The sequence below is a fragment of the Schistocerca piceifrons genome, chromosome 3, assembly GCF_021461385.2.
Source record: "Schistocerca piceifrons isolate TAMUIC-IGC-003096 chromosome 3, iqSchPice1.1, whole genome shotgun sequence".
Classification (NCBI taxonomy): Eukaryota; Metazoa; Arthropoda; class Insecta; order Orthoptera; family Acrididae; genus Schistocerca; species Schistocerca piceifrons.
The window spans coordinates 572,627,241-572,647,903 of NC_060140.1; the positions used below are offsets into that span (position 1 = coordinate 572,627,241).

General features: G+C 40.2%; 1 protein-coding gene across 4 annotated transcripts in view; it reads right to left on the minus strand.

Moving 5' to 3' along the window:
- LOC124790151 (UV-stimulated scaffold protein A-like) overlaps positions 1-20,663 on the minus strand; it is a 125,811-nt gene that overhangs the window by 71,987 nt on the left and 33,161 nt on the right. For all 4 annotated transcript variants that reach the window (XM_047257742.1, XM_047257746.1, XM_047257745.1 and 1 more), the window contains 3 exons: positions 10,416-10,526; positions 10,008-10,227; positions 9,628-9,748 (listed from right to left, as the gene is read on the minus strand). In XM_047257742.1, the coding sequence (XP_047113698.1) occupies positions 9,628-9,748; positions 10,008-10,227; positions 10,416-10,526 (452 nt within the window). The remainder of the gene's footprint in view (positions 1-9,627; positions 9,749-10,007; positions 10,228-10,415; positions 10,527-20,663) is intronic.

Below are 20,663 nucleotides of genomic sequence, written 5' to 3' on the forward strand. Positions count from 1 at the left end.
GTACAGGAAGACAGATTCGAATATATACAAGAAATAATTAGGAAGGTTGTGTTGTTTTCAAATTCCTTACACAGAATGTACATTGGCAGCAGTACAATCAATCTGCAGTTAGCAGCAAATGTTGGTTCTCCAAATTTTCTCAATGATGTTTTGCGAGAAGAATGTCTTATTCCCTTCTGGGCATTCAAGTGCCGATCAAATCTAGCACCTTGATTATGAACTGCTTTGATGACTACCTTCAATCCAACCTTCTAGAGATCATAAACACTCTAGCAGCACTCAAGAATGGGTCACACTAATGTTCTTTACCCTTCTAGAGATCATAAACACTCTAGCAGCACTCAAGAATGGGTCACACTAATGTTCTTTACATAGTCTCCTTTATGGATGAGCAGCACTTTACTGAAATTCACCCAATAAAATAAAGTTGACTATTCACCTACCCTATTACCTACTACCATTGTTACATGTTCATTCCATTGTAGATCAGTTTGTAACATTACATGTAGTTATTTAATCGACGTGACTATGTCAATCAGCACAGCAGTAATAACATGTTTGAATATTGCAGGATTGTTTTTCCTACTCATTTGAATTAACTTAGAATTTTCTGCACAGAGCAAGCTGCCACTGAGTAGAAATTCTATCTAAGACATCCCATATCCTTCTACTGTCACTCTACAATGATATTATCCTTTATACCGCAGTGTCATTAGCAAATAGTCAAAGATGGCTGCTCGCTCAATCTGTGAGATCATTTATGTATATAGAGAACAAGAGCAGTCCTATCACACTTCTCTGGGACACTCCAGACAATACCCTTGTCTTTGATGCACATTCGATGTTGAGGACAAAGTACTTCTTTCTATTACTTAAAAAGTATTTGAGCCACTCACATATCTGGGAACCTATTCCATATGCTTGGACCTTGGTTAACAGTCTGCAGTGGTGAAATGTTCATACATTATCTTCGAATCTAGGAATACGAAATCTGCCTGTTGCCCTTCATCCAATGTTCACTGGGTATCATGTGAGAAAACAGCGAGCTGAGTTTTGTAAGTGTGATGCCTTCTATATTGCTGTGGACTTGTGAACAGAAGCTTTTCTGTCTCAAGGAATTTTATTGTATGTGAGTTTAGAATACCTCAATTATTCTGCAGTTAAACTTAGGACTTCGTCCCGTGCAAGAGATCATGACAAATGTAGGCCGCTGCCATATAGTGCTCTCTGTCAAACTAAATTGGGGTTCCATCTGGACCTAACTACTCATTTGTTTTCAACTCTTTCAGTTGATTCTCTACGCCAGGGATCCTTGTTATTCTGCCTTCCACATGGGAGTCTGTGCAACAGTCAAATGACCACGTCTTTATGATCGCACTGCATGAATGATTTCTTAAACTCTACAATTAAGACTATATCTTTCCTTTTGTTATCCTCTATTGCCACACCAAACCAGTTGACTAGCAACTGGATAGAAGCCTTCGACTTGCTTAGTGCTTTTATCTAGCACCAGAACTTGCTCAGGTTTCTGGCAAGATCTTTTGCTAAGGTTTGATGGTGGAAGTTATTGTACGCTTCTCACGCAGACCGTTTTATAGATGCATAAATTTCTACAAACTTCTGCCTATCGATAATTCAGCAATTTTTTAATTGACAGTGCAATAATCTCTGTTTTCTCACCATTTTCAGAAATTTTGTCATTAAAGCTCTCAGCACACACTTGTTCAAAGCGTGATTTAAATCTCTTTAAACTTTGCCTGTAATTCCTCAAAGTCTATCATACTGGAACTATAAATTGTGTCCATTACGGACAAGAATGATGCTAACAACTATATCTATTCTTTCCAGCATAAATACTCTCCTAGTTTAATTGATGGATTTACTTTTAGTAACCTTCTTCACTAAGGTAACACCATGATCACTAATTTCCATTGTATCTAGGTTATCAAACCAGCTACTCGAGATGGTTTTCAGAAAACAGTATATCAGTGAACTGTCACCTCCACGATTTATAACCTCCTCCAACCAATTCCTTTTTTCTCCCAGGAGACGTAAGCTGCTAGTGACATATTATACACTTATCAGCCACAACATTATGACCACTGATCTACTACCGATATAAACCCCTCTATGTGATAGTAGTGTCATCTGGCGAGGCACGATTGCTAGTCAGACACACACACAATGCATATAGTGTCAGTGAGCTTGCTGCTCATGTGCAGAATTGATTTTTATTTACATGTCAAGTTCCGTAAGACGAAATTGAGGAGCAAATCTGCAAGGTCATGGAACATGTCAGTACACGAAATTACAATGTAAAAGTAAAAACAGATAAAAATAAAATGTTTATGAACCCAAAAAAAGTCAAGCCATAAGTTTAAGTAAATGCAATCAACATTACAACAAGAGTCAGCTTAATTTTTTCAAGAAACTCCTTAACAGAATAGAAGGAGTGACCCATGAGGAAATTCTTCAGTTTTGATTTGAAAGTGCATGGATTTCTGTTAAGATTTTTGAATTCTAGTGGTAGCTTATTGAAAATAGATGCAGCAGTATATTGTGCACCTTCCTGCACAAGAGTTAAGGAAGTCCGAACCAAATGCAGGTTTGATTTCTGCCAAGTATGAATTGAGTGAAAGCTGCTTATTCTTGGGAATAAGCTAATATTGTTAACAAGAAATGACAGTAAGGAATACATATATTGAGAGGTCAATGTCGAAAATACCCAGATTGGTGAACAGGGGTCGACAAGAGGTTCGTGAACTTACACCATTTATTGCCCAAACTACCCATTTCTGAGCCAAAAATATCGTTTTATAATGGGAAGAGTTAGCCAAAGATATAATACCATAGGGCATAAGTGAATGAAAATAAGCAAAGTAGACTAATTTTCGTGTCGAACAATCACTCACTTCAGATACCATTCGAGTTGTATAAATGGCAGCATTAAGTCTCTGAACAAGATCCTGAACGTGGGCTTTCCAAGACAGTTTACTGTCCATCCGAACACCTAGAAATTTGAACTGTTCAGTTTCACTAATCATATTCCCATTCTGTGAAATTAAAACGTCATGTTTTGTTGAATTGTGTGTTAGAAACTGTAAAAACTGTGTCTTATTGTGATTCAGCAATACTTTACTTTCTACAAGCCATGAACTTAAATCATGAACTGCAGTATTTGAAACCGAGCCATTGCTGCACATAACATCCTTTATTACCAAGCTAGTGTCATCAGCAAACAGAAATATTTTAGAGTTACCTGTAATACTAGATGATGATGATGATGTATTGGTTTGTGGAGTGCTCAACGGCGTGGTTATCAGCGCCCATACGAATTCCCAAACTTTGCTCAGTCTAATCTCGCCACTTTCATGAATGATGATGAAATGATGAAGACAACACAAAAACCCAGTCATCTCGAAGCAGGTGAAAAACCCTGACCCCTCCGGGAATCGAACCTGCGAGACCACGAGCTGCAGATCATAATACTAGAGGGCATATCATTAATATAAATAAGGAACATGAGTGGCCCCAACATTGATCCCAGGGGCACCCCCCACTTGACTGTACCCTACTCAGACCCCACATCACAGCCATTCTCAACACTGTAAATAATGACCTTTTGCTGTCTGTTGTTTAAGTAAGAGGTGGACCAATTGTGAGATACTCCCCATATTCCATAATGGTCCAACTTCTGGAGCAACATTTTGTGATCAACACAATCAAACACCTTAGTTAAATCAAAAAATATGCCTAGCATTCGAAACTGCTTGTTTAACCCATCCAGTACCTCACAGAGAAAAGAGAATATAGCACTTTCAGTTGTTAAATGACTTCTTAAGCCGAACTGTACATTAGATAGCAAATCATGTGATACTAAATGATGAATTATCCTTACACTCACAGCCTTTTCAATAACTTTAGCAAACTCTAATGGCATAGAAATAGGTCTAAAATAGTCTACATTATCCCTTTCTCCCTTTTTATAAAGCGACTTTACTACTGCGCACGTTAATCATTCAGGAAACTGACCATTCCTAAAGGAGAAATTACAAATATGGCTAAATACAGGGCTAACATGTGCAGCACTTCATCATATCCATGAAAGTCCTTGGTCTTCAGTGATTTAATTGTTGACTCAATCTCCCCCTTGTCTATATCACACAGGAGTATTTCAGACATCAATCTCAAAAAGGCAATTGCCAAGAGAGTTATATGATTCCCTTTTGAAACTGAATTTTTATTTAATTCACCAGCAATACTCAGAAAATGATTGTTAAATACTGTACATATATGCGATTTATCAGAAACAGAAACATTTTTACTATGAACTGACTTTATATTGTCGACCTTGTGCTGCTGACCAGACACTTCCTTCACAACTAACCATAGGTTTTAATTTTATCCTATGGATTAGCTACTCTATTTGCATACGACATACTCTTTGCCTTCCTAATAACCTTTTTAAACACCTTTCAGTGCTGTTTGTAATGAGCTACTGTAGCTCGAACATGACTACTTCTAACATTTTGATATAATTCCCACTTTTTTATACATGATACCCTTATCCCACTAGTCAGTCAGCCAGGCTGACTTTTACTGCTAGTACCCCATTTAGAACGTTCTAATGGAAAAAACTCTCAAAGAGCATAAAAAAATGTATTGAGGAAAGCATTATATTTGTCATCTATGTTCTCAGCACTGTAAACATCCTGCCACTCTTGTTCCTTGATGAGGTTTAAAAAACTCTCTATTGCTGTTGGATTAACTTTCCGACATGACATGAAATTATCAGATGGCATTGTTGGCTGGGAAGCCCTTTTGGGGGAGTTTGGCCGCCATATTGCAAGTCCTTTTTAGTTGATGCCACTTCGGAAACTTGCAAGTCAATGATGACGAAAATGGTGATGAAGGACACACAACACCCAGTCCCCTGCCGGGAATCAAACCTGGGCCCTCTGCGCGGTAGGTGGTAATGCTATCGCTACGCTACAGAAGCAGACAACTTTCTGACATAGTTTGTAATTATAAGTGATATTTGTTTGAGTACAAAAGCCCTTTAGTGTTAAAATTAGTGCATCATGGTCTGAAAGGCCATTCACCCTTTTACTAACTGAATGCTCATCTAGTAAAGAAGACTGAATAAAAATACTGTCTATGGGTGTGCTACTGTTCCCCCGCACCCCAGCTGATAAAACCACAATCTGCATCAGATCATATGAATTTAGGAGATCTACCAATATCCTTTTCCTTGCAAAATCATATACGAAATTAATACTGAAGTCACCACATATACCCAATTTCTGCTACTTCCTATAAAGTGAATGAAGAGTCCTCTCTAGCTTGAGCATAAATGCCCTGAAGCCAGAGTTAGTGGACCTATAAACAACAATTAGAAGTTTGGTTTCACCAAATTCAACTGCCCCAGCACAACATTCAAATATCAGTTCAGTGCTGTGCCATGATACATCTATGGACTCAAATGGAATACTGTTTTTTTTTTTACGTACATGGCCACTCCCCCATCCCGCAAGGAAATTCTTGAAAAACAGGCAGCTAATCTGTATCCTGGAAAAGCAAGCTTCTAAACTGTCAATTTCTTTAAGTGGTGCTCCAATAAACCAATAATTTCAGAGTCAACATCTATAAGCAGTTCACTAACTCTATCTCTAACACTTCTTATATTTTGATGAAATATGCTAATTCCTTCTGTACTTAGAAACATGACGTCCTCTGAAGGCAAGTCCTTAGTTAGAGTGACTTCCTTTAAGCAGGTATACCTATCAGATGAGTTTGACCAAGGACAGATTGTGATGCCTTCGAGGCGTGGCACGATCATTTCAGAAACCACATCATTTGAGAAACCACACGTATTGTCAGGTATTCGAAGAATGCTACGGTGAGTGTCTTTGACAAATGGTGAAACCACATCCAGACATAATGGGACTGTGGGGCGACCCCTCATGACTGATGTCAAACGTCACAGGCTGGGCAGACTGGTAAATCAGGACAGATGGCGAACTGTGTAGGAACTAATGTCATACTTTAATGCCGGATGGAATACAAGTGTGTGTGAACACATAGTGCATTGAACACCTCCAACAATGAGTCTTTGCAGCCGACAACTCATACGTGTGCCAATGTTAACACCACAACTTCAACACCTACAAATGAAATGGACATGGGATCATCAGCACTGGATACTGGTGCAGTGGCAGAGCAATACAGGGTCTGACGAATCCCAGTACCTTCATATGAATCACAATACCTTCTTCATCATGTTGATGAGAGGGAGCAAATCCACCATCTTCCAGGAGGACAGTTCCTCAACACATGTACTGTGGGACGGAGACGAGCTCCTGGCAGTTCCATTATGCTCTAGGGAACATCCATCGGCATCCATGAGTCCAGTGGAGCTCATGCAAGGCACCACGACAACCAAGAAGCATGGTACATTGGATGCAGACCACATACACCCCTTCACCACGATCATGTTTCCATGTTTCCCAATGGCAGTGGCATTTTTCAACAAGATAATGAGCCATGTCACAAGGCCAGGAGTACGGTGGGAGGGGTTAAAGGAAAACAGTGGTGAGGTGCAATTTATGTGCTGCTGCCCCCCCCCCCCCCCCAACTTGCCAGATCTGAGCCCGATCAAACACAACTGTGATGTGTCTGAATGTGGCTTCAAAGCTCATGCCCCCCCCACCCCCCCTCCCCAGAATTTATGGGAATTAGGTGACTTTGGTGTGCAGATGTGGTGCCAGCTCCCTCCTGCCTACCAAGGCCTCACTACTTCCACATCACGATGCATTGTCGCTGTTATCCATACCTAAGTGTTTCTATCAGCACTACTGGGATTTGCACTTTCTGAACATTAAATACCGGCCAGGCTTTTAGCCTGAGAGCTCCTTAACGTGATTTATAAAAATGCAAATGTACTGTATGTATGTAATTAACAAGTATAAGGTCCCATATGATGAATCTGAAATTTTCTAATTCACTATTCAAGTTACTGACCAGTGATGTGTGGAATCCTTTAGAGTGAAAGAACATTAAAAACCTAACAATGGAAAATCCAGTATATTAAAAAAAGGATACATCGCTACACACCGTACAGGGAAGACACTCTGAGTCACAGATAGGCACAACAAAAAGACTGCTATACATCTGAGTTGGTGTCCAAAAGGCTTTCTTCTAAACTGAGGGGGTGGCATAGTGGTTAGCACACTGGACACGTGTTTGGGAGGACGACTGTTCAAACCCACGTCCGGCCATTCTGATTTAGGTTTTCCATGATTTCATTAAATTGCATCAGGAAAATTCTGGGCTCACCACTGATGCGACAGATACAGCTCTAAGCACTAAAATATGTCTACAAATTTAGTATGTTGTGTCGCACCTAATACATTTTACAGTAAGACAATCAGGACAACTGAGTGTCATTATGCAATAACAGATGATGTTTTGGAGGTATCTATGCAACACAAATTTTCAAATGGAAGATAAAATACGTTGTTTGCACTGACAAAAGTACTCTGACACTGGAGAGGGGCAAAAACCACGATGTCATCAACAGAATACTCAAATAAGTACAAAACAGAAACAATGCCCAAACTTAAACAGATCTGTAACACTAACAGCAATCTTTTTGATAGTTGCATGTGTAATAATCTGCATGATTGATGGAGTTTGCTTTAAAACGTTAGTCAACATGGCTTTTAAATGTTGGTATTGTGACAGAGCTACATGCAATGGGATAACTACAGCCTTTATATTAAGAAAAAAATCTGGCATTCTTTGATCGAGTAACACATGAAATGTTAAATCTTTCAATGCGGCAGAAGGATAGAGGATTTGAAAAGAGATATGCCTATGATAAAATGATATATAGGGAGAATAATGAAGTGTAGTGGCAGAAAGAAAAGGATTCCTGGTCAAATGAGTGCAAGGCATCAACTCTCAAAATCAAAGAGGGTTAACAACAATATTATGAAAAGGACAGATTCCTACTCATCATAAAGGTGACACTGAGATGCAGACAGGCACAACAAAAAGACTGTTACCTATTGAGCTCTTGTCCAAAGCCTTCTTCAGCAAAGAAAACACACACATGGTCACACAAGCAAGCACACCTCACACAAATATGACCGTTATCTCTGGATGGTTCAACCAGAACTGTTGTATTGAACAAACGCAGCAATTTGGACCCGGGGGGTGATCGCAGTGTTAGAGTGGGAGGAGAGAAGAACACTATCTGGTGGAGCATGCAGGAACTGGAGAGTGGCAAAACAAAGCTTGCAGCTGCTGCGTCAGGAAGCTGTGGAGCAGAGAGAGGGGTGCAAGTGAAAAAGGAAAGGAGCAAAGAAGGGGAAAATTCCAATGGATGTGTTGGCAGAGAGCAGCACACAGTGAGGGTGAGGGAACGTGAATTTGGAGGCGGTGATAGGAAAGAGGGGGTAGAAACTGTTTGGTGTAGAGTTTGGGGACAGTTGGCTACCATATAGATTGAGGACAGGATTTGGAAGACCTCTGAAGGCATCAGACGGATACAGATACGTTATGTAACAGTAAGGCGTGTAACTTCCTGAAAGATTAAAACTATGTGCCACATCGAGACTAACTTGCGACAGAGGCCTCGAGTCCGAGTCTCGGTCTGGCACATAGTTTTAACCTGCCAGGAAGTTTCATATCAGCACACACTCCACAACAGAGTAAGGATATTATCTGCCCAAATGGGGCCTCCCAGCCAACAATACCATATGATCATTTCCAGTAAGAGAGATATTTGAAAGCTGATTTTAAACTACTAGAATTCCACTAGCAAATGTAAATTCTGACCATAATTTACAGGTTATGAACTACAGATTAAACTTGAGGAAATTGTAGAAAAATAAAAAAAAAATTTAAGGAGATGGGACCTGGATAAGCTGAAAGGACCAGGGATGCAAAGTGAACATTAGACAACTACTGACTGAAAGAGGGAAAAAGGAACAGAGTAGAAGATGAATGGATAGCTTCAGAGAGATAAAATGATGAAGGTAGCAGAGGAACAGCTAATCAAAAAGACAAAGAGTGAAGAAATCCTTGGATAACAAATGAGATATTGAATTTAACTGACAAAAGGAGATGATATAAAAATGTAGCAAATGAAACAGACAAATGGATCTCTCTCTCCCTCTCTCTCTCTCTCTCTCTCTCTCTCTCTCTCTCTCTCTCTCTCTCTCTGATTCCTGTTCAATAAAACTGCAGATGACCTATGAAAGGCTTACTTTTTACACAAAAATTTTAGCATGCTTATGGCCCTTTGTTGAGTTGCAATGCCAAAAAATCTGCATCCTGCACAAGTTTTCAAATAGGAATAGGACAGGACAGTACAGAACCCAATGAAACTGTAAACATTAATATGTCCCAAACACATCTCATAAAGTGGTTCATAACAGAGAACTATTTCTTTTCCATATTAACAGTGCACAATAATACTACATTCTTAACATAAAGGGAGAAAAGCTAATAACAATATGACTCCCATATGCATCACATGGCAATATCAAAACGAATCTCTGCTGGAGTGTCCAATTATCTGCTCTTGCTTCTTCAATGTTACAGAAATTACACTATACAAACCAGAGTATTCCTGAGCAACAGCTTTCAGTTTTTTGTTACTTTGAACATTTTTTCGGCGTTCTTCTTCTTCCTGCCGCAACCTTTCTGCATTGCTTTGAGCCTCCAATGTATCAAAATCAACCTGAAACACACAATACATACTTATCTCCAGACAATATATCATTTTAATAGTGTATGATGTGAAAAGTCCTGGCAAGATCCATTCCAGTCTTCTAAATTAAAGACACCATTCTACTACAGCAAACCATAAATTTGTCATCAGCAAAACATAAAGACTATGAATGTATTCTCCAGATTACAAATTTATAACAACAGAACCATGGACTATGCTGAGCATAGGTTCACTATGCTTTTAGCTATTAAATGGAACACTAATTTACCTTCTTACAATTTTTTAAGAAATTGAATCCAAGCTGCAACTTCTTGTAACCACTCCCAAATTCCTTGTTCCATTGTTGGATTGTTCTCAATGCAAAAAGCTTTAAATCTTTGGCTACAGTTTTTGGCATTGGCAAAGGCTTGTCAGGATTTGTTTCAGCGGCAAGCTCCAAGACCCGCTGCATTTCTGACACAAGCAGTTCCCGAAAGCAGTGAGACCTCCTTAAAGAAGGAGATAAAAATATGATGACAATTTTCACTTTAAAATATCACAGAGCAATAAATATAACTACCGATTTGTCAACTTTAGACAGATTCTACAACAGTGAGGTATGCTTCATAACATTATTTGAGAGAGAGGAAAATATAGATGGACAGACATATAGAGCACAATAAACCGAGTTGCTTACCTGAAAAGTACATCACAAATTTGGAATGCACTAAACCGAACCTCTGAATGCTGCTTCTCAAGCTGGCACAACAGTAAATGATATGTATGTTTCACATAGCCATTTGACAACCTGAATAACAGAAAAAGCAAATAAAGAATGTAATCATTTCAGGGATTTGAATACAACCTTAATTTCAGGGATGACAGCATTCCCAAAAACATGACTTGTAGTGGCTGGCTACAGTGTTTTGCGAGAGAGAGAGAGAGAGAGAGAGAGAGAGAGAGAGAGAGAGAGAGAAGGGGTATTTTTGTTTACTACCTTTACTTCACCAAAGAGACTAAAAAAGTAGGAAGTTCAACATTCACTTCCTTCTCATTTTTATGTCCATAAGTGCTGCATCAGTAAGTCATTGAAACTTCCTGGCAGATTAAAACTGTGTGCCTGACCGAGACTTGAACTCGGGACCTTTGACTTTCGCGGGCAAGTGCTCTACCAAGTGAGTTACCCAGCACAACTCACGCCCCATCCTCACAGCTTTAATTCCGCCAGTACCTCGTCTCCTACCTTCCAAACTTCACAGAAGGTTTCGCAGGAGAGTTTCTGTCAAGTTTCGAAGGTAGGAGACGAGGTACTGGCGGAAATAAAGCTGTGACAATGGGGCGTGAGTCATGCTTGGGTAGCTCCATTGGTAGAGCACTTACCCGCAAAAGGCAAAGGTCCTGAGTTTGAGTCTCAGTCCGGCACACAGTTTTAATCTGCCAGGAAGTTTCATATCAGCACACACTCCGCTGTAGAGTGAAAATTTCATTCTAGTTACCATGTTTCACGCTAGGGACCTAGATTCCTGTTTTCTGTCCTCTCCCCCCCCCCCTCTCCCTCTTTCTCCCCCCCCCTCTCCCTCTTTCTCCCTCGCCCCCCTCGGAAGTCAAAATACAGTAAGTGATCAAAAGTACCCGGACACCCCCAAAAACATACGTTTTTCACAATATTAGCTCCATTTTGTTGCCACCTTCTGTCAGGTACTCCATACCAGCGGCCTCAGTAGTCATTAGACATAGTGAGAGAGCAGAATCGGGCGTTCCGCGGAACTCACGGACTTCAAACGTGGTCAGGTGATTGGGTGTCATTTATGTCATATGTCTGTACATGAGATTTCCACACTCCTAAACATCCCTACATCCACTGTTTCCAATGTGATAGTGAGGTGGAAACGTGAAGGGACTCGTACAGCACAAAAGCGTAAAGGCCAACCTTGTCTGTTGACTAACAGAGACCGCTGACAGTTGAAGAGGGTCGTAATGTGTAATAGGCAGACATCTATTGAGACCATCACACAGGAATTCCAAACTGCATCAGGATCCATTGCAAGTACTATGACAGTTAGGTGGGAGATGGAAAACTTTGATTTCATGGTCGAGTGGCAGCTCATAAGCCACACATCACACTAGTAAATGCCAAACAATGCCTTGCTTGGTGTATGGAGCGTAAACATTGGACGATTGAACAGTGGAAAAACATTGTGTGGTGTGACGAATTGCGGTACACAATGTGGTGATCCGATGGCAGGCTGTGGGTATGGCGAATGCCCAGTGAACATCATCTGCCAGCGTGTGCAGTGCCAAGAGTTAAATTCGGAGGCAGTGGTATTATGGTGTAGTCAAGTTTTTCATGAGGGGGCTTGCACCCCTTGTTGTTTTGCATGGCACTACCACAGTACGGCCCTACATTGATCTTGAGCACTTTCTTGCTTCCCAATGCTGAAGAGCAATTTGGGGGTGGCGATTTCATCTTTCAACACGATCGAGCACCTGTTCATAATGTACGGCCTGTGGCAGAGTGGTTACACAACAATAACATCCCTGTAATGGATTAGACTGCACAGAGTCCTGACCTGAATCCTATTTGACTCGTTCCACATCATTACGAAATATCGTATTCATGATCCATGGAACTAGTATTAATCTAATCTAATCTAATCTAATCTCTGGGATGTTTTGGAATGTCGACTTCGTGCTAGGCCTCACCGACCAACATCGATACCTCTCCTCAGTGCAGCACTCCGTGAAGAAAGGGCTGCCATTCCCCAAGAAACCTTCCAGCACCTGACTGAATGTATGCCTGTGAGAGTGGAAGCTGTCATCAAGGCTAAGGGTGGGCCAAGACCATACTGAATTCCAGCATTACCAATGGAGGGCACCACGAACTATTAAGTCATTTTTCAGCCAGGTGTCCGGATTCTTTTGATCACATAGTGTACACTACCACACTACCTGATCAAACAAATGTGGACACCTATTCGGTGGGCTGGTGGGTATTAAAATGGGGTGTGTCCACCTTAAGCCTTTATGATGGCTTGAAATCTGGTGGGGACACTTCCAATGAGGTGTCAGAACATCTGGAGGAATGGCAGCCCGTTCTTCCTCAAAAGCTGATATCCAGAGAAGGTAGTGATATTAGACAATGGGGTATAGGGGTGTGAAGTCAACATTCTAACTCATCCCAAAGGCATTCCATTGGCTTCAGGTCAGAACTTTGCGTAGACCAGATCATTTCAGAAACATTATTGTACACAAACCATTGGCTCACAGCTACTGCCTTAAGAAAGGATTCATTGTCATGCTGATACCAACAATCATTTGTGAATTGTTCCTTCACTGTACACAGTACACAATGGTGTAAAATGTGTTCACATCCTTCAATGCTGTAAAATGTGTTCACATCCTTCTACATTTAGCATTTTCTTAACCACGAAAAGGGGACCACACCCTAACCGCAGGAAACAATCCCATAACATAACACCACCTCCTCCATACTTCACTGTTGTCATTACACATGATAGCAGGTAATATTCTACAGGCATTCGTCAAACGCAAACCCTTTCACTGGTTCACCACACAATACAGTACAATTCATCACTTCATATCACTCATTTCCAGTCATCCATTGACAAGTAGCATCACTCTTTACACAACCTGTAGGGTCACTTAACACTGACTAAGCGTTGATTAACACTGACTACAGATATGTGCGGCTTATGAAGAGCTGCTTGACTACTGTACCCTATTCTTTCTAACTCTCTGCATAGTCGTCGTGCTAGCTGGACTGCTGGTAACGTCTTGGAACTCACAAGTGATTCTTTCTGCTGATTTCATACAATTTTTTTACAACTGCCTCCAAAGATGACACAATCATTTAGTCCAGTTACCACGCATCAGACAGCAGGCTTGGGATGGACACTGACTGTAGTTAAGCACTTAATGGAAATGATTCACTTAATGGATATGATTAAGTAGGTAAAAGGCTATACAGCATGAAAGACCTCTGCTGATCAAGCCATTTGATGAGGTGTTATCCATAAAGTCATGAGATGAGGGGGGACTTCTACTGACCACCTGCCCATATATAATATTTTGAAAAGAATCGACTACGTAATTAAAAGGCCGGGTAAAAGAAGGTGAACAGTGATGAGTGTGAAAAGTTTGTTACTTACTGATTTGTACTGGGTTCCTGCCCATTACTTCACTGGGGTAATGTGCAGAAACAAATTACCGTATTCAGCAGGTTAGAAGAGAGGGCCTGAACTTCACTGGTATAATGCCACATCAAACCAAAACTAGGTGGATGCTACATAATGCTAGCAGTGGTTGGTGAATCAGGCTCTAATAACAGAAGATAATGATAATTTAGAAATGTTTTTAGTGCTGCTGTTAAAACACAATAGAGCACCAACTGAAATGATTAGCCGGCCGCAGTGGCCGAGCGGTTCTAGGCGCTCAGTCCGGAACCGCGCGACTGCTATGGTCGCAGGTTCGAGTCCTGCCTCGGGCATGGATGTGTGTGATGTCCTTACGTTAGTTAGGTGTAACTAGTTCTAATTTCTAGGGGACTAATGACCTCAGAAGTTGAGTCCCATAGTGCTCAGAGCCATCTGAACCTTTTTTTTTAATTTTTTTTTATGATTAACTAAGTTAGTACCTCTCCAATGATTACATGAAAATCTCTGCCCACATTCTGTGCCAAAGATGGAATAAGTAAAGGGGAGTGTGGGGAATTCTTCTTTCATATATTGCACTGTACTTCTGAATATATCACTTACTAACAAACTGCAATGGATTGTTGCCAACAAATTTCATTAGTGAATAAATGTGTGAGGCAGTGGATAATACTCCTAATTGCTTAAATAGGTGTCTATGGGATGGATTTGTGTAAAGCCCATACCTAGTTCTAATTACTTTCTTTCGTGCAATGAAACTTTTTACTCAAGTGAGATGCTACCCCAGCATAATATTCTGTAGGGCAGAAATACACGAAAATACGTTAATTTACTTATTTCGATGTCCCAAAGTTGGCAATTATTCTGGTGGCAAAAGTGTTTAAGCCTCAACATATTAGCAGGCCTGCTATATGGTTTTTCTCAACTAAGTTTTCATGCATATACATAATGCTTATACAATAGCAGAAAGAATTCTGCCTCCTGAATCGAATGAAATGGTACTTCATTTTCAAAGCGTGAAAACAGTAACAGGCCAATGGCTGAACCTTGTAGAACACTCCCTGTGATTTCTTCCCATGCAAACAATATGGGTCCCCTTTTTGTGTTAATCATTCTAATGTAACTTTCTGCATCCTGTTTCTTAAATAGAAACTAAACCAGAAAGATGATGAATCATGCATCCCAGAAAAACTTGACTTCTCTATTAGAATATTATGTTCAACACAATCCAAGGCTTTCAATAAGTCACAAATCCCAACTGGTGATATTTTATCACTTAAAACCATATTATGTGTTCAGTGAATGTACAAATAACTGCCTCATTAGAGCAGTTATTTTTAAATTCAAACTGTGATTAACTAAGTATGCCATTACTACACACATGGACGAAAGCTTTGAGTATATTCCATTCACAAAACCTTTTGAAACTTTTGTAAGGAGTGATACTGGTCAGTAGTTACCAATACCTTTGGAGTCATCCCTCTTATAGAAAACCTACCAATGACACATTTTAATCTGTCTTACAAAATATTCTCAGTTTATGATGTATTAAATATGTGACAAAGGAACATTACGTATTAAAAGGCCTCACTTTTTTGTGTCATGTTGGGGATATTAGATTAGCTCATATGAATCTCAACTTTTGATGGTCATGATGTTTTTCTTTACTTTGAATGGGGATGTGTGAGAAATTACGATTTCACTAATTTTCCTTTGTCTTGCCTCTTCAGTACAGAGCTATTGTTTGCTTTCTCTTCTCAATTACTTGAACTAATTTTCCTAAGGAATTTTTAAAAAGTAATTATTAAAAATATCTGAGTCATGTGAACTGTCTTTTACAATGTTACCATTCTCTTAAATACTAACAGCATCATCTTCTATGGCTTTTTCCCTATTTCTCTTTTAACAATATTCCACACTGATTTGTTGTTATTGTCTGGTAGTTTGTGCACATTCTTTGATTTTTTTTAATAGCGTTTCTTACGATTTTACATTACTGTTTATAACATGAAAATGCTTCTGGCTCTTTTTTAACAACTCCTTTTATTCTGAGGATGCTCCGATACATGCAGGAATCCAATGTTGTTAATTGCTTGATCAAAATGGAAACAAATTTATTCATAACCAAATTATTCAATTAATATATTTCAGTCTTTCTCCAAATACAATTATGCTTTGTAACACAAGAAAATGTCCACCACACTCTGACAACCCATTTACTGCAAGATAGGCATAGGTCTGTTTACCTTTTGCTAGTTGTATGAACTCAACATCTACCAGGACACTACCTCTGGAGCTATTCGAATAGGAAAACTTATGTCTATTACTAAATTCTAAGTAAGTAAAAGCATGTCTAGATCAATTTTCTTGTCAGATTCCTTTAAGAAATATACAGTAAAGATAATCACAAATTAATACTACCTTCTTTCTGTCCAACAGATAGCACACTGAGGCATCAAAATGTCTCATAAAAATTTGCCAGTTACCTGGGGTGAGGGGGTCCAATACACCATATCAATAACAGATATTTCAACATCCAATGTTAAATCACAAGCATCTGCTATTGTATCTCAATCTACATTGATATCATTATTTTCCACAAATTACTATTTAATTTATTGTCCTAATAAATGTGATGACTTCTCCTCAATCAATATTTGATTTACAAGAGCAGGTAGCCAATTTATAAGCACTTCCTAAAAATTTTCTACCTCTGTGTTGTACAGTGCTCAGACAAATGAATGAAAACAATTCCTTTACATTACTGAGGCCTTTCAAATAAACTGCCAACTCACTTTGTATGTTACCCTGTGGGAATAACTGATTCAGCAATCGATTGTAGGATGTCTTACCTTTGTTGGTTTGTTCTTGCTTTAGAATGCAAAACAGCTGAGGCCATTCGCTCCCATGTCATAACTTCAAATGGTCAATTCCCAAATAAATTTGATGTCAATAATATTCGGAGCCTAATCGACTGGAGTAGAGGAGATAGCTAAACAAGATCACTTCCCCTTTGAGGAGGTTACTCAAATGGTTGAAAATTAAATTTTCTTTGCCATATTACGAGGTGCATTCAAGTTCTAATGCCTCCGATTTTTTTTCTCCGGACTGGAAAGAGATAGAAACATGTGCATTGTTTTAAAATGAGGCCGCGTTCATTGTCAATACGTCCCAGAGATGGCAGCACCGTACGGCAGATGGAATTTTACCGCCAGCGGCGAGAATGAGAACTGCTCTAAATACTTAAAATGGCGACGTTTTCCTTACTTGAACAGCGTGCAATCATTTGTTTTCTGAATTTGCGTGGTGTGAAACCAATTGAAATTCATCGACAGTTGAAGGAGACATGTGGTGATGGAGTTATGGATGTGTCGAAAGTGCGTTCGGGGGTGCGACAGTTTAATGGAGGCAGAACATCGTGTGACAACAAACCGAAATAACCTCGGGCTCGCACAAGCCAGTCTGGCGACATAATCGAGAAAGTGGAGAGAATTGTTTTGGGGAATCGCCTCCAGAGTTGGCATTTCTGTGGGTTCTGTGCACACAATCCTGCATGACGACCTGAAAATGTGAAAAGTGTCATCCAGGTGGGTGCCACGAATGCTGACGGACGACCACATGGCTGCCTGTGTGGCATGTTGCCAAGCAATGTTGGCGCGCAACGACAGCATGAATGGGACTTTCTTTTTGTCGGTTGTGACAATGGATGAGACGTGGATGCCATTTTTCAATCCAGAAACAAAGTGCTAGTCAGCTCAATGGAAGCATACAGATTCACTGCCACCAAAAAAATTTCGGGTAACCGCCAGTGCTGAAAAAATGATGGTGTCCATGTTCTGGGACAGCGAGGGCGTAATCCTTACCCATTGCGTTCCAAAGGGCACTAAGGTAACAGGTGCATCCTACGAAAATGTTTTGAAGAACAAATTCCTTCCTGCACTGCAACAAAAACATCCGGGAAGGACTGCGCATGTGCTGTTTCACCAAGACAATGCACCCGCACATCGAGCTAACGTTACGCAACAGTTTCTTCGTGATAACAACTTTGAAGTGATTCCTCATGCTCCCTACTCACCTGACCTGGCTCCTAGTGACTTTTGGCTTTTTCCAACAATGAAAGACACTCTCCGTGGCCGCACATTCACCAACCGTGCTGCTATTGCCTCAGCGATTTTCCAGTGGTCAAAACGGACTCCTAAAGAAGCCTTCGCCACTGCCATGGAATCATGGCGTCAGCGTTGTGAAAAATGTGTACGTCTGCAGGGCGATTACGTCGAGAAGTAACACCAGTTTCATCGATTTCGGGTGAGTAGTTAATTAGAAAAAAAAATCGGAGGCCTTAGAACTTGAATGCACCTCGTACTACGATGAATAAAAATTAAAACATGATCTACAGCTAATGCTGTATCTGCGAGAAATCTGATAATTCAGATGGCAAACATATATTAAAATATAAATGGTTATAAAATAGGCATTGGGTCAGAAAATAGGGGACTGTCAAAGGTTGGTTGCTGTACACACAGAGTGGTGCAGAGTCTCCACTTAACAAATGGCGTAGACTGAAATGACAAGTGCCCAATATGCAGCCTAGCTAAAAGTATCTCCTCACAACAAAAGAGGCGAAGAGGAGGTCATCCAAAAAAAGCCGTTGAGAGCTGTTTAATTTTCCATGCAGCAAAACACCGTGTGTGACACCCACGAATTTCACAGTTTCAACAAACAGCACCAAGATTCAAGGGCGGTGGGAAAAACTCCTTATACTGTCACCAGGAGTTCAGACAGAGTTTTTCTAGTGAAAAGTGGAAGCCATTGTTGACGGTCCACGAGTACAGATAGTGAATACATAGCTAAAGTCATTGCTCAAGTAAACATGTCCACTGAGAGCTGCAGTAGATCGCAAAGATATCGACAAAAAGAGCACCTGAGATGCCTGGGGGGAAACAGTCCATGATAGGGTTAATTGCTAAGGCAAAGAGGACTATGCTAAGCACAGAGCCCTGAGGCACCTCATTCTCCCGGATAAAAGCGTTCGACAAAGTGGAACGCACATGTACCTTGAAAACCTGATCTTTTAAAAACTCCTGAATAAAATGGGGGGGGGGGGGGCAGGTGCCCTCAGAAGACCCATGTGAGCATTGTATGGAAGATGTCCGTCCTCAAGCAGGTATCGTAAGCCTTTTCCAAATCGAAAAACACAGCTACAATCTGACATTTCCACAGAAAATTGTTCATAATATGGATTGACAGGGTGATGAGATGATCAAGCACAGAGCAGTGCTTCTGAAATCCACACTGTGCATTTGTTAGCAAATTCCAAGACTCAAGCCACCACACCAGCCAACCATTGATCATCTACATCTACTTGGACACTCTGCAAATCACATTTAAGTGCCTGGCAGTGCGCTCAACGAGCCACCTTCACAATTCTCTATTATTCCAGTCTCCTATAGCTCGTGGAAAGAATGAACGCCTTTCTTTTGGTACGAGCTCTGATTTCCCTTATTTTATCGTGGTGATCGTTCCTACCTACGTAGCTCAGTCTCAACAAAATATTTTCGCATTCGGAGGAGAAAGTTGGTGATTGAAATTTCATGAGAAGATTCCGTCGCAACGAAAAACGGCTTCTTTCAATGGTTTCCACCCCAAATTCTGTATCATTTCTGTGACACTCTCTCCCATATTTCATGATAATACAAAACGTGCTGCCTTTCTTTGAACTTTTTCGATGTACTCCATCAGTCCTACCTGGTAAGGATCCCACACCGCGCAGCAGTAGTCTAAAAGAGGATGGACAAGTGTAGTGTAGGCAGTCTCCTTAGTAGGTCTGTTACATTTTCTAAGTGTCCTGCCAATAAAACGCAGTCTTTGGTTAGCCTTCCCCACAACATTTTCTATGTGTTCCTTCCAATTTAAGTTGTTGCTAATTGTAACACCTAGGTATTTAGTTGACTTTACGGCTTTTAGATTAGACTGATTTATAGTGTAACCGAAGTGTAACGACTCCCTTTTAGCACTCATGTGGATGACCTCACACTTTTCGTTATTTAGCGTCAACTGCCACTTTTCGCACCATTCGGATATCTTTTCTAAATTGTTTTGCAGTTTGTTTTGATCTTCTGATGACTTTATTAGTTGATAAACGACAAAATCATCTGCAAACAACCGAAGACGGCTGCTCAGATTGTCTCCAAAATCGTTTACCGGTACCGTATATAGATAAGGAACAGCAAAGGGGATATAACATTACCTTGGGGAACACCAGAAATCACTTATGTTTTACTTGATGACTTTCTGTCAATTACTATGAAGTGTGACCCCTCTGACAGGAAATCACAAATCCAGTCACATAACAGACGATATTCCATAAGCACGCAATTTCACTACAAGCCACTTGTGTGGTACAGTGTCAAAAGCCTTCCAGAAATACGGAATCAATCTGAAATCCCTTGTCAATAGCACTCAACACTTCATGTGAATAAAGAGCTAGTTGTGTTTCACAGGAATGATGTTTTATAAATCCATGTTGACTGTGTTAACAGACCGTTTTCATTGAGGTAATTCATAATGTTCGAATACAATGTATGTTCTAAAATCCTGCTGCATATCGACGTTAACAATATGGGCCTGTAATTTAGTGGATTACTCCTACTACCTTTCTTGAATATTGGTGTGACCTGTGCAACTTTTCAGTCTTTGGGTACAGATCTTTCGTCGAACGAACGGTTGTATATGACTGTTAAGTATGGAGCTAATTCATCAGCATACTCCGAAAG